General features: G+C 38.9%; 1 protein-coding gene across 11 annotated transcripts in view; it reads right to left on the reverse strand.

The window, feature by feature from the left end:
- ENPP2 (ectonucleotide pyrophosphatase/phosphodiesterase 2) overlaps positions 1–12,719 on the reverse strand; it is a 111,324-nt gene that overhangs the window by 55,896 nt on the left and 42,709 nt on the right. For all 11 annotated transcript variants that reach the window (XM_019459963.2, XM_019459959.2, XM_019459962.2 and 8 more), the window contains exons 4-8: positions 8,728–8,853; positions 6,438–6,498; positions 4,528–4,625; positions 4,230–4,309; positions 3,075–3,194 (exon numbers count right to left, since the gene is read on the reverse strand). In XM_019459963.2, coding sequence (XP_019315508.1) covers positions 3,075–3,194; positions 4,230–4,309; positions 4,528–4,625; positions 6,438–6,498; positions 8,728–8,853 — 485 coding nt within the window. The remainder of the gene's footprint in view (positions 1–3,074; positions 3,195–4,229; positions 4,310–4,527; positions 4,626–6,437; positions 6,499–8,727; positions 8,854–12,719) is intronic.

Here is a 12,719-nt window from a genome sequence, read left to right on the forward strand (position 1 = left end):
GATGGTCTCAGGACCAACTCATTGCATCACCAACACTGGCAGAAACAACTGTAGGCTAAGCAGCTTAAGGAATGATAAGAATGCCTCCGTTTCTCTTAGAAATGCCCTGCTCTGGAAACTGTGGCTTTAGAGAACTTGCATGATGGTGGGGTGTTGGACTTTTTTTTCCTCAAATCTCCATGTTTCGTTCACCCCTTGGAGTCTCATTCACTCTCCACTTTGCTGGGTCCAGATTGAAACTGAACGGGGAATTTCCCACTGAGATACCTTACTATCAGAAATTGCATGATTAGAGCAGAGAGATTTTTCAAAGAAACAAACACACTTAAGGAACTCCAGGAAGAGTACAGAACATAATTTTGTAATTGGAAAAAAGTAACTACAACTGTAAAGCAACAACAATGAGAGGAATCCCATAAAAATATGTATGAGAAATGTGGCATCATAAAGTGAATAACAACTTTTAATAGCACATTCTGAAGATTAACAAATTAAAAGCAGACTTGAGTTTGCTAAAATGGCTATATCAGTGTTAAAAAAAAAAATGTGAGGGGTGCCTGTGTGGCCCAATCAGTTAAGCATCTAATTCTTTAGTTCAGCTCAGGTCATGATCTCATAGTTGTGAGATCACGCCTCACATAGCACTCTACGGTAAGCGTGGAGCCTGCCTGGGATTGTGTCTCTCCCTCTCTCTCTGCCCCACCACTGCACTCATGCATTCTCTCTCTCTCTCTCTCTCTCTCTCTCTCTCTCTCTCAAATTAAATAAATAAACTTTAAAAATAAGGTGAAATTAAATTATAGAAATTTTTTTTGGAAACCTAATGGTGAGATTCAAATTGTCAGATGGGACACTATACAAGTGCCTCACCCCATCTATTAAATTTCAAACTAGGATAAGAGTGGTTCTTGTTTACCTTTTAATCTGGCTCCTTTATTATTTAGCCAAATGTCTTTCATGCTTTAATCATTCAGTAAAAATAAGTTAAGTTTAATGTAAATACCTAAGGTTTTTATAAATATTTTCTCTACCTCAATTTTTTTTTTCCACTGGTGATTTTGTGAAATGTATAAACCTCTGAGAGGATGAGATAAATGCTTGAGAAATATTTATTAAGGCTCATCTTTTCTTATAATATTTATAGTTTCTTATACTCTTATTCTGTAGTTCCTAGAGTTTCCATCCATATGTTCTTCTTCTATGCCAAATTTCAGTAAGATGTTTTTAAATGATAGCTACTATGTTCCTTGAAATTCTTGTGGTGGCCTCTTGTTCAAGAAGATAGAAACACAAATCAGTTTCTCTCTAAATCTCTGTCAACACTAGGAAAATACTGAACTTGGTCAAATCTATCAACTTTGAGAGTTAGTTGGGAAACAGGCAAACAGGATTGAAACAGAGACTTCACTCCATTGGGCAAGTTAACGGCATTGCCTCTGCTCTGCTTCTGCAGAAATTAATGACGATGTGGACTCATCTTCTGAGTCCTGCCAACCTAGAGGGAAACTAAGGTCAACACTTGGTGTAAGGTGATCCACTTTGATAAAATTACTATTTGTCTCTATATCCTTTGTGGTTCTTCAGGCAAGTTTGCTTCCACAACAAAATTAATATAAAAAACCAACTAATAATAATAGCTTGAGAGAACTCTAATTTCAATCATTGCATTTACACGTAAAATGTTCCTCTATCATAAACTTTATGAAATCCACCTTGTAAACAAATTTTACTATGCTCACAACTTAGGTCATCACAGACTTCGGGGAGTCCAGCCTGAATGAAGACAGCAGAATCAAAACCTCTACTATAAAGAAATACTTCTGCAGACATACAAGAAGTACTCCAGTGTTTGTTTGTTTATGAAAAGCCCATATTTAACCTTGCATACTTCTTGGTTATGAATCTTTTTTTATCACAAATGACCTTTTATCAAAGAGCATTACCATTTTTCTCTTACTTTATATTCTCCATTTTGCCCATAGATTGCAGCAAACATTTCCAGCTGTGGGACCGTTTAGGGATAGTAGATTCATGGGTATATGCAGACACTGGTCACTCTCTTTGCCATAGCAGATTGCACAAAGGCGGGAGCCTCCAATCAGAGTCGACACGAGGTGGAACCATTTGCCGTCTTTCTCCTACATGCGTTTCAATGACTGCGTGTACGGGGCTGTGCTCCTGTGGAGATTCTGACCCTTCTACCCAGGGTCGTGCGCACTCGGTTCAATTCTGCACATTCAACAACTATGGCCTCATGTTGCTATTTTGCTCATGTCTGACCAAAGCAAGTTGCCCAACCATACAAACAGTCATAGGAAAAATACTATGTAGAAAGCCATCTACATCCCTTTTTACTTTCTGCCCACCCATCGGAGCTGAAGTAAACAGGATGAGTTCTTTCAAAGTATTAATTTGCTGGTCCAAAATTAAGGTATAATTCCACTTACATGTAACTTCCAAGAATTTCAAAAAACGGATTAAACAAAAGAATTTATGAACTTACTGTGGGTTTCATTGTTGAGTTCTTTTTTTTTTTTTTTTCTTTTCAGCAAGCTTCCCTGTTTCTATTCATATGGCACCTGAGCTAAAATTTTGGGGTAGTCATAGTCATTCACTTCTCTTTTTCATTGTACCCATAAATCTGGTAAATCAGTAAGATATGACTATATATTCCTTCCTCAAAATGTTTCTGAAATTCAGCCCCCGTCACCATTTCCATCACCACCTGCCTAATGAAGACACTTATCACCTCACACTTTTATAATCATAACCTCACCTACACACACACACACACACGTAGACATATGAACATATATATGTACACACATTATTTATGCATGTGTGTAATAGGTATACACACATACATAAATACTGTATATACATATATGGATATATATACATATTGTGTACACACATATACACATAAATATTATGTGTACACATATATATAAAATACCAACAGACAGAAACATTGCCAAGTATGAGGAAATTTTAGGCATCTTTTTTACAGGTAACAAATTTGGGGATGAAATGTTTCAGCACACAAATACACACATAAAAAATGCAAAACTTACCGGTTGACCTCCCCACCATCTATGATTAAATTTCTCTCGCCCTCGCAGATGGAAAGTGGCATCAAATACAGGATCATACATTGAATTGCCAACAATTCCATGTGATTCCGGATACAGTCCCTTTGTGTAAAAGCAAATTTATTGTTAAAATAACAATGTAATAGTCTGTACCTGTTTGATCTATCATAAATTTTTTTGTCATAGGAGGCTTTATAACAATATTTAATTTCCAAATTTATATAAGATATATAGAGACTTTATATATGTCTGAGCAAACATGAGTATTATCTATGGACTAATTATAAGCTATCTGAGAGACTTAACATGATTGTAAGAAATTTAATATTTGGGTTTTTTTAACTGTTGCAATTTAATAAGATGACAATAATTTTCATTACAGTAAATTAACTTTGAGATGGAAATTTACTTATTGCCTCCAAAGAAGCTTCTACTTAAAATACACTCTTCCTTTTCCTTAAGTTCTATTTCTATCCCAGAACCCCTCAAATCAATCATAATAGTAAAATAAATAGAGCTGCCTGGGTGGCTCAGTCGGTTAAGCATCTGACTTCAGCTCAGGTCATGATCTCACAGTGTGTGAGTTTGAGTCCCGCTTCGGGCAAGCTCAAGCCCCTCATGGGGTGAGCCCCACTTCTCTCTCTCTTTCTCTCTCTCTTTCTCTCTCTCTCTCTCTCCTTCTCTTTCTCTCCCCTTGCTCACTTGTGCCCTCTCTCTCAAAATATAATGATCATCATAATAATAAAATAAACAAAATTACGTTTTTAAAGAAGAAAGCAAGATAGGATTGGGAGTATCCACAAACGAAAACAGAATGGCCTTGAAGTCAACACTGTTATTTAAAAATTCCGAAAATACACAATAGATCTTGTGGTATTTGAGAGAGGTTTAATGTACGTGCTCCAACAGAACTGCGCCTGGAAAAAAGTGTTCAGTTTTGAACCTGCAGTGAAGTTCAGTCGTCCACACAACTGTAAAAGACATTTACTGGGAACGACTCACGCAGACAAGATAGAAAACGAAAAGATTGTCTTTAAACATTAAGAAACATGTTTTTGGGAATCTCCCTTTAAGTCACTTCAGGATGAGGTCTACATCCACACCCTCGGAATCTATATTATTTGAAAAAATACTTACAGTGGCCAAAGTGTATAAGTTAGGGAAAGTTTTTGTTGGGTACACGGGCCTCATGTAGGGAGAGTGTGTGCCGCAGGACCCTAGGAACAGAATTTCAGATGTTAGGACAAGAGGACCAGCAGGAGCTACCTCACGTGTGGGAATCCGCTTCATAAACTATCAAAGACTTGTGTTACCTTCACTCTCGTATGATAAAACACATCTAAAGCCGCGTGTCCGTAGCTCTCAAAGCCCACAGCTAAGCATTTACTGTGCAGACCACGAATACTGACAAGAATACAGCATGAAAATGACTTACTTAGCTTTTCAATGTTAGGCATGACCTTGCTGCCTTTCTTCATGTAGGATGCTCGGAAACCATCCACAGAAAAGATGATTAATGGAGGGCGAACAAACCTTAAACAGTAACATATTCCACTTTAGAAAACTTGCTGCTATAAAGTGTCCATTACACCTACTCATTCTCAACAATTGGAACCAGGAAATTTCCAAGATGAAACTTCAAATGAGGATATCCATACAAGCCTGGGCTTCTGGCCACGTCACATTTGTGATGACCAAAGTCCAGAGTTAAATGACCAAGATCATAAAAGGGCCAGGCAAGGGACCGGACTCCAGATTTCCCCTAATAGACTTTCTCCTCTGTTGCCTCTCGCATTGTGAACAAGGTTGTTCACAGGGTATAAAGTTGCTATATTTGCCTGGAATATGTATTCTCCCATCTGCTGCCTGGAAAACTCTTATGCATTCCTTGAAATCCAGCTGAAGGCTTCCTCTTCTATAATGTTAGTTGTTCACATGTTTCAATTCCTTTAAAATATTAATTCATACCTCTTTTGCCATTCTTTGTATCTTATTTATCTTTCCATTTTGTGGACCTATAGTAGGGCTTCAATAAGTATATTTATCAGACACATAAATGAATGGATGACTGAAGTAAATGAATATGAAATTAATAGCCACAGCACTCCTGTCACTGGAACTAAAACTTAGAATTCTTTTAGATTTAATCCTAAAATAACTTTAAAAATAATTAAAATTGTCGAAGATCTTTAAAAAGTTCATCAGTAAAGGACCTGACTATCCATACCCATCTAGGGCAGAATCTGATGAAATGTGAGATTCACATTCGTTACATTCTTTTGTCCTTTGTTATATTCTGAGGATGTAATTGTTGAGTCAGACCTAAGAATACTAAACTAGGTGCAAAACTTTTTCTGATAGCTTGAAGATAACTCAGCAAGCACCGGCTTGAGTTTATTGGAAGCCACATGATAAATGAGGTGTATTTCACATGGGTCACGTATAAAGCACTTAGAAGAATACTATAAAAGAGTTCATTCTAATCCTTACTATTATCGTTTCATTCTACCACTAGACTGCTTTTGTCTCAAAAATAACTGAACATATTTTAAGCAGTCAGAAACCATCGCCATTCCATTCTAAAAGTCCAAAGAAGTTCAAGTGGCTCATTCAAACTAAAAAGGAAACGAAAATAAAGACAGTATGACAATGCTTGGATTTTGTGACACAGGCCGTGCCGCCTAAGACAAAAATACACTTGAGCAAATACATTCATGAAAACACACTTGTTGAAAATGTATTTTCTGCCAGGCATTTTAAGGGTCCATGAATTTTCAACAGTTTCCTGGAAGGCGTAATAAGTGCCTTATGCTGGTCGCACTTGAGCTGTGGGGTGTCACGCCAGCTTGGCCGCACCCCAGCAAAACCCTGCTTCCGTAGTTTGTGAAGTTTCTGCAGCATCTGGTAGGAGTTACCATCTTGGATATTTCTGAGAAGCTCTATGGTCCTCCTCTCCTCCCCCCGCCCCCGCCCCCTACAAGGCAAAAGCAGCACTTCAGGAAAACACACTGGAAAACAAAAAGAAAAACAAAAAAAAACCCAAAAACCCAAATCAATGCCAGAAATGTTTCTTTCCATCTTCAGCGATATTTGGACACGCTTTGTAAAATCTTCAACTATAGTGAAACACAGAGGATACTCAGTCTCCAGTACAGGCAGAGGCAATAAGAGAAAGAGGTGAACTTTAGCTTTTGATTGATTAATCACTTATAGGTCCTCGAGTATAAGTTCGCCTGTATAAGAGGATTTCAGCTTTACATTTCTTGTAACCGTTTACCCTGACAAACCTGTGACAGGTTGTCCACTAATATATAAAACTTCATAATCTCTATAAAATGCACTTACCCTGCGGGGCATTCCGGGGCCTTTATTTCCTCACAGTCATCATCGACCCAATGTGTCTCTCCTAGAAGAAAAAGTGGGTAAATTCACTTGTGAATCTCATTGTAAATGCCAGCCAGAGCCTTAAAGGCTGCAATTGCAGGACCTGTGTCCTGTTTGATACTTGTTGCTTATGGGATACCATCGAAACAGAAACACTCAAATGAAGTCCAATGTTGGTTTGGCTCACTGAAGGACACCCATACATAATGGGAAAGCTAATATTTAATAGCCCCAAGTGGTGTTTACAAGAGCCTTCTGAGTCTAAATGGTTTGTAGATAAAAACACCAGTGGCGTCAGCGAACAAAATTCCATGTTTGTTTCCCTCCAGAAATAAACTGTTTGGTCATTAGATGGAACATTCTTTTCTCCACCACCGGACATCTCAAAGCCATAGAAAGGATGGCACAACTTCCCTTTAGCTGCGGGAAAAGGCTTAGACTACTCAGGGATGATAGATGGAAAACTGCACGAAAGAGATTGCTTGCCAGTGAATCTGTGTACAGCCCATGAATTTAGGAATAAAAATCAATGCCATCTTTCACTTTTATCTTCCACCAAGGTCTGAGAGCTTTCCTGAGTTAACCCATCAAGAATGGAGAACACAAAAGAGCTCAGGTTTAAAATCAAACACACACACAAACGAGGCTTCCTTAGGAGAAAAGGAAAATTATCACAAAGCATTTGCTTCAAATTGTCCTAAGACAAATAAAAATCATGTGTTTTGACTATAAGAAAAATTTGTGATCAAGACTTTGGAGAAATGGGTCCCATGTAAAGAGCACTGGAAATGTCCCTGGTCATCAAGACTCTGACTCCTGACAACCGGGTAAGTTAGTAACAGGCTCCTTAAAACAGGGGGAGCTTTACCACATACGAAGCAACCCAGGGCTCACACTGGGCTTCGCAAAAGTACTGCAACTAGAATTTTACACCAGCAAAAGCCGATGTTTAATGATTCAATGACTGGTGACACTTAGGACTCTTTCTCTATTCTGTCTTTTAACAGCCTTTGTGGTTTATTGTTTCATTTGTTACATAGGGAAATAAAAAAGGGATAAAATTCCCGATCAATTTTATGCTTTATCCAAAATTACGATAATTGTTTGGGTAGGGGAAATTTTCCAAACTCAGGATTAATGCAATACCTTCTTGCCACAAACTGAACACTAAACACATTTCAGAACAGATTTGCTTTCTCCCTGAAATCTCTTAACAGAAATTCTTCTTCAATGTTCCGTGTCACAGTTAGGAGGAAGGACACAAGAAAAAGGGACTCACAAAGCTCACATAAAGATTCTTGGATCTTGCCATTCATTGCTGTTAAGTGAACGCTAGGGCGACTTAAACTCCTTAAAGACAGAAACTGCATCCTTCATAGTTTCTTTAGTCCAGTGACCAGTATTTATTACTGGAATAAAACCATCACATTCTGCAATCAACCATACAAAGTCAGCAGATATGTATACATAGCTTTGGGATATAACAGGAGCTGCCGGTACCCTGATCCTCTTTACCAGCTAGTACGCCCACCTTCAGGCTGCTGCTCGTGCCTCGGTTTACAGCTCACGTGCAATGGGTACAAAAGCCATGCCCCCTTGCCTCAAGGGTAAGGACTCTGCAATTTAATTTCCAGAGCCTGCAGGAACACGGGCCAAGGTGAGACTCCACCTAAAACCAAGTCCTTGCTTGGCTCCCCCCCTGCCCCGCCTCCCTTGTTCCCTCACAAGGTTTTGCTGCAGAGAGCATTCCCTCAATAAACTCCAAATATGGAGTCCTGCCTCAGGCACCGCTTTTAGAAAACCTGATGGAAGACCAACACAGCAACTTTAGTGGGAGAGAGCCAAAGCATAAGAGACTCTTAAAAACTGAGAACAAACTGAGGGTTGATGGGGGGTGGGAGGGAGGGGAGGGTGGGTGATGGGTATTGAGGAGGGCACCTTTTGGGATGAGCACTGGGTGTTGTATGGAAACCAAGTTGACAATAAATTTCATATATTGAAAAAAAAAGAAATCTCTTCATTATTATGATTCCACCAAATTATGGAATGTGGGGGTATTTCCTGATTATGTCGGATCAGTGAAAGGCAGGGAAGCAAAACTAAGAAAGAAACATGAGAAATTAAAAAACACAACTCATTCCTTCCTCCCAAACCCATATCCAAGGTGTTATATCCACAACATCCAAGATTCCTTGGAGCATCTCCAGTTTTTACTCGTTCAAAGCTCCAGCCAACCCACGGAAACATGTACCTTTGCAAACCACTTGGTAATTAGTACAGCAGTCTCCCCTGGCCAAGCAGTCTTCCGAGCAGTGACAAGCATTGTCTTCGTTCCTGACTTCTCCGCATCTGTCCTTCGTACACTCCCAGCCGCCGGCTGAAATCGGCACAATAAAACACTTTCACTCCTTCACACAAACCAAACGAAAGAGGCCTCGGTTGCTTACAGGCGTTGCCAACAAAAAGAGCTAAAATCCCACGTCATTTAATCTGCTTGTGAAATTAGAGTTGGCCTAAAGCCTAGATGATATTTGGAGGATTTACAAATAGGTTGAATTCCTAATTTTTCAAATCAGAGTACAAAGCCAAACATAATTGGGCTCCTTTGGCACAATGGAACCCTTACCATTTATGAACTGTACTGAAAACCCCAGCAAAATGCATGGTATGTAAGGTTTGTGACAGGAGTTTCTATCCTTACAGGCATAGTCACGACATAGCTGGCTGGGCTCTTTTATTTCCCAAAGTAGCTTTACTTGACTTTAATGAGCTGGATTTAAATACAAATGATAATGTAACCAAATGGCCTCTACTTGCCTTAAGTTGCAACCCAAGGTTAAAGTCTGAAACAGGCATGTGGAGTATAAAGGGATATAACAACACTCACAGTTCCAACCATTGACCAAAATGTGGTCCCTGCCTATACAGTGAGAGATCACAGGCCCTACTCTCAAGGAGACCAGTAGGTGAGTTACAGATTTCTGTCTGAACATCATGGCTTAACTCTATCAAGAGAAAATATTTAGAAAATTGTTTTCATCTTAAAGAGAGTGCTGTACTTTTTGGTTTGACTTTTCATCCACTAGACTGGAACCTCCAAAGCAGAAAAGAAAAAAATCACATCTCTCTTTTCACCACTGATTCTCCGATGCCTGAGACTGTGCCTGGCCCATGCTAGGTGTTCCATGAACATTCATTAAATCTCATTGCAAATTACCATGAAAATAAAATATGACTCTTTAAATTCAGGATTGATGTATTGAGAAACTTTATAATTAATTCATTTATTCAAGAAATATTTCTATTATGTTCTCCATGTTCTAGGTGCTGGGGAGGTTGTGAAGAACAGAAAGACAAGACACAATATCTTCAAGAAGCTTACTTTCCAACTGGGAAAGACAGACCATAAGCAAAAACAAGATAAATTCAGCCTGTGCTAAGTGCTATGAAGGAAATAACCGGATGGTATTGATAGTGATAGGGTGGAAAGGGGATGCTACTTGACATGGAATGGTCAAGAAAGCCCTCTTGAGCTAAGGATGCTTGAGGTCTTCATCTCTTAAAACTTGTCATAAGTAGAAGGCAATGATTTTAGGAAGCAACTCACAGCTGGTGAGTTCAAGCCCCACGTCAGGCTCTGTGCTGACAGCTCAGAGCAGGGAGCCTGCTTCGGATGCTGTGTCTCCCTCTCTCTCTCTCTCTGCTCTTCCCCTGCTCATGTTCTGTCTCTCTGTCCCTCAAAAGTAAATAAACATTTAAAAAATTTTAAAACAATATTCTACCAACAGACACTCTGCTAAGTGAATAAATGGATACGGAGGTATTCGTTGCCATGCTAGAAAACCATGCAACTACTGTTGACTTTCCACTCTTTTAGAATTACCTTTGTATCCAAATTCCATTCTCTGTTTTTTGATATCCCTACTTCCTCTGCCTTCTATTCCCAAACAGATTAAATGCTTGGAATTCCTTTATCCAGGAACTGCTATTCCCAATGGTTAGCAATTTTCCAAGGTTACTTTGACTGATTTTTCCCAATTCAAGAATAACTCTTAATCAATATGCTTTTATTCTTGCCCTGGTATATAAGAAAATCCCTTTGTTTACAAAAAAGCATCACTATTAACAAGCTAAAATTATTGAGGAACTACTGGCTTTGAGTAAGAATGGAATTTTAAAAAGTCAGGGTTCAGTGTGAACTACAAGCAAGGTATGAGTCAGTCAGCTACATAATTTTCACAGCAAACATGGCTATAAAGAGAAAAAACATCTAATCTTATGGAATAATAAGAGTGTTACCTATCAGATAAGATAAAAAAGATTTTTTTAAATGAGAAAATACATTTTAAAAGTGAGAACATGTTGAAAAGGGAGTGGTGGAAGGCTCTTGTGCCTTCGAGAGGAATAGAAACATTGCGAAGTATAATTTTGTAATATACATAAAAATTTGCACTTTGAGGGGCACCTGGTGGCTCAGTTGGTTAAGCGTCTGACTCTTCATTTGGGCTCAGGTCATGATCTCATGGTTCGTGGGATAAAGCACCCCTGTCAATGCAGAGCCTGCTTGGGATTCTTTCTCTCCCTCTCTCTCTCTCCCCCTCCCCCTCCCCCTCCACCCCCCCCACCCCCCGTGCATGCACTCTCTCTCTCAAAATAAATAAATAAACTTAAAATAAATAAATAAATAAGTAAATAAATAAGTAAATAAATAAATAAATTTTGATTCAAACTCCCACTCCTTGGGAATTATCTTAAAGAAGATAGAAAAAAATACAAATACGCATGAAAAATATTCACTAATACATTGTTCATAACAACAATTGGGGAAAATCTGAATGATGATCAATGAAGCAGGTTGCATCTGTTCAATGGAATACTGTGTAGGCATGCAAAAGGCAGACACACCCTCGCACAGGTGTATATAATACAAACACACACACACACACACTCATATAAATACACATACACACAGAGTAGTCAGGGTCTGCACTGAAACACTGTGCTTATCTCTAGAGAGTGCTTGTGCTGTTGGAGTAGAACCTCAGAGACTTTTGTTTTCTCCTTCAACCTGTTGTTATTATTTGATATTTGATTCTTCCACATTTGGCATATGTTATCTTGGTACAAAGGAAAATAAACTACTTTAAAAATGTTATTAAAGTCCATATTTATTGAACCTCGGAAGAGAGGCATGAACTACACTCCAAGAGAGCTAAGCTGGAGTGAGGACATCCACGAAACTTTGCAAGGAGCCCCAAGATCAGGAACCCGGGCATCTGAAATGACATGTCAGAGGCCAGATGCTCATGGTAGAGAGGAAACACAACATCAGTTAGTTTCCCGGCACCAAGCAATCACAGGCTGCTGGTTTGAAATAATGTTTTAGAGCCAAAGAACTCAACTAGAACATCTGTTCCATCCATATGTTCAGTTTACAAGGTTCTCAGCATTTAAGTTTGCAGGCCCACAACTAAGGAACCTGGGAGAAATTCCAAAGGAAAGTAACAAGAAAAAAAAAATGGCTACATGTTTGGAAAATGTATTATACAGAAAACAGTCTAATAAAACTCTCCTTATTTGGGGGGAAAAACAAACAAACCAGAACCAGTAAGGGAGCTGGTGCTGGTTTTCATATGAATCAAGGGCTACTTCTTTAGTAAAGGAGAATAATGTCTCTGTTTCTAATGATATTATTAGAAAGACAAGGCTAATATCAAAGATAATATGAGTTAGATTTTTTAAAGAATCATCTAAACTATAAAAGTTCAAAAACCAGTAACAACTTGTCAAGGAAGCTATTAAATCTCTTCCTCTAGTGATCTTAAGAACGGGGTTGATGGTCATCTTTCTCAGAGAATTTGAATACGATGTTGCCCCAGAGGCATGGCCGAGAGCCTACCAGGTCTCTCCAGAGTCCTGTAAAGCGTCAGGATGTGGAACCAGGGAAGGTGTAGTGGCAAAAGTCTACAAAGGTGCTTCTTCTCAACTCATGCACATTCAGAAGCTCATATGGTCTATTGATGGTTCCAGTATAGAAGACACGGAAAGAAAGGTCAGGAAGACTGTAAAGGAATATTTAAGAACTACCCTGAGCATGTGACCCCACGAGCATGTTAGAATTCCATAACACCTTTCCACCTGCACAGAGAATGGGGAATTACATCAGGGTAGACCAATAGTTACCATACAGTAAGATGAAATAAAACAAATGCTATAAACTGGGCAGGCAAGCAAAAATAAAAA

This window comes from Panthera pardus, unplaced genomic scaffold, assembly GCF_024362965.1.
Source record: "Panthera pardus isolate Hobbes unplaced genomic scaffold, ASM2436296v1 HiC_scaffold_7, whole genome shotgun sequence".
Classification (NCBI taxonomy): Eukaryota; Metazoa; Chordata; class Mammalia; order Carnivora; family Felidae; genus Panthera; species Panthera pardus.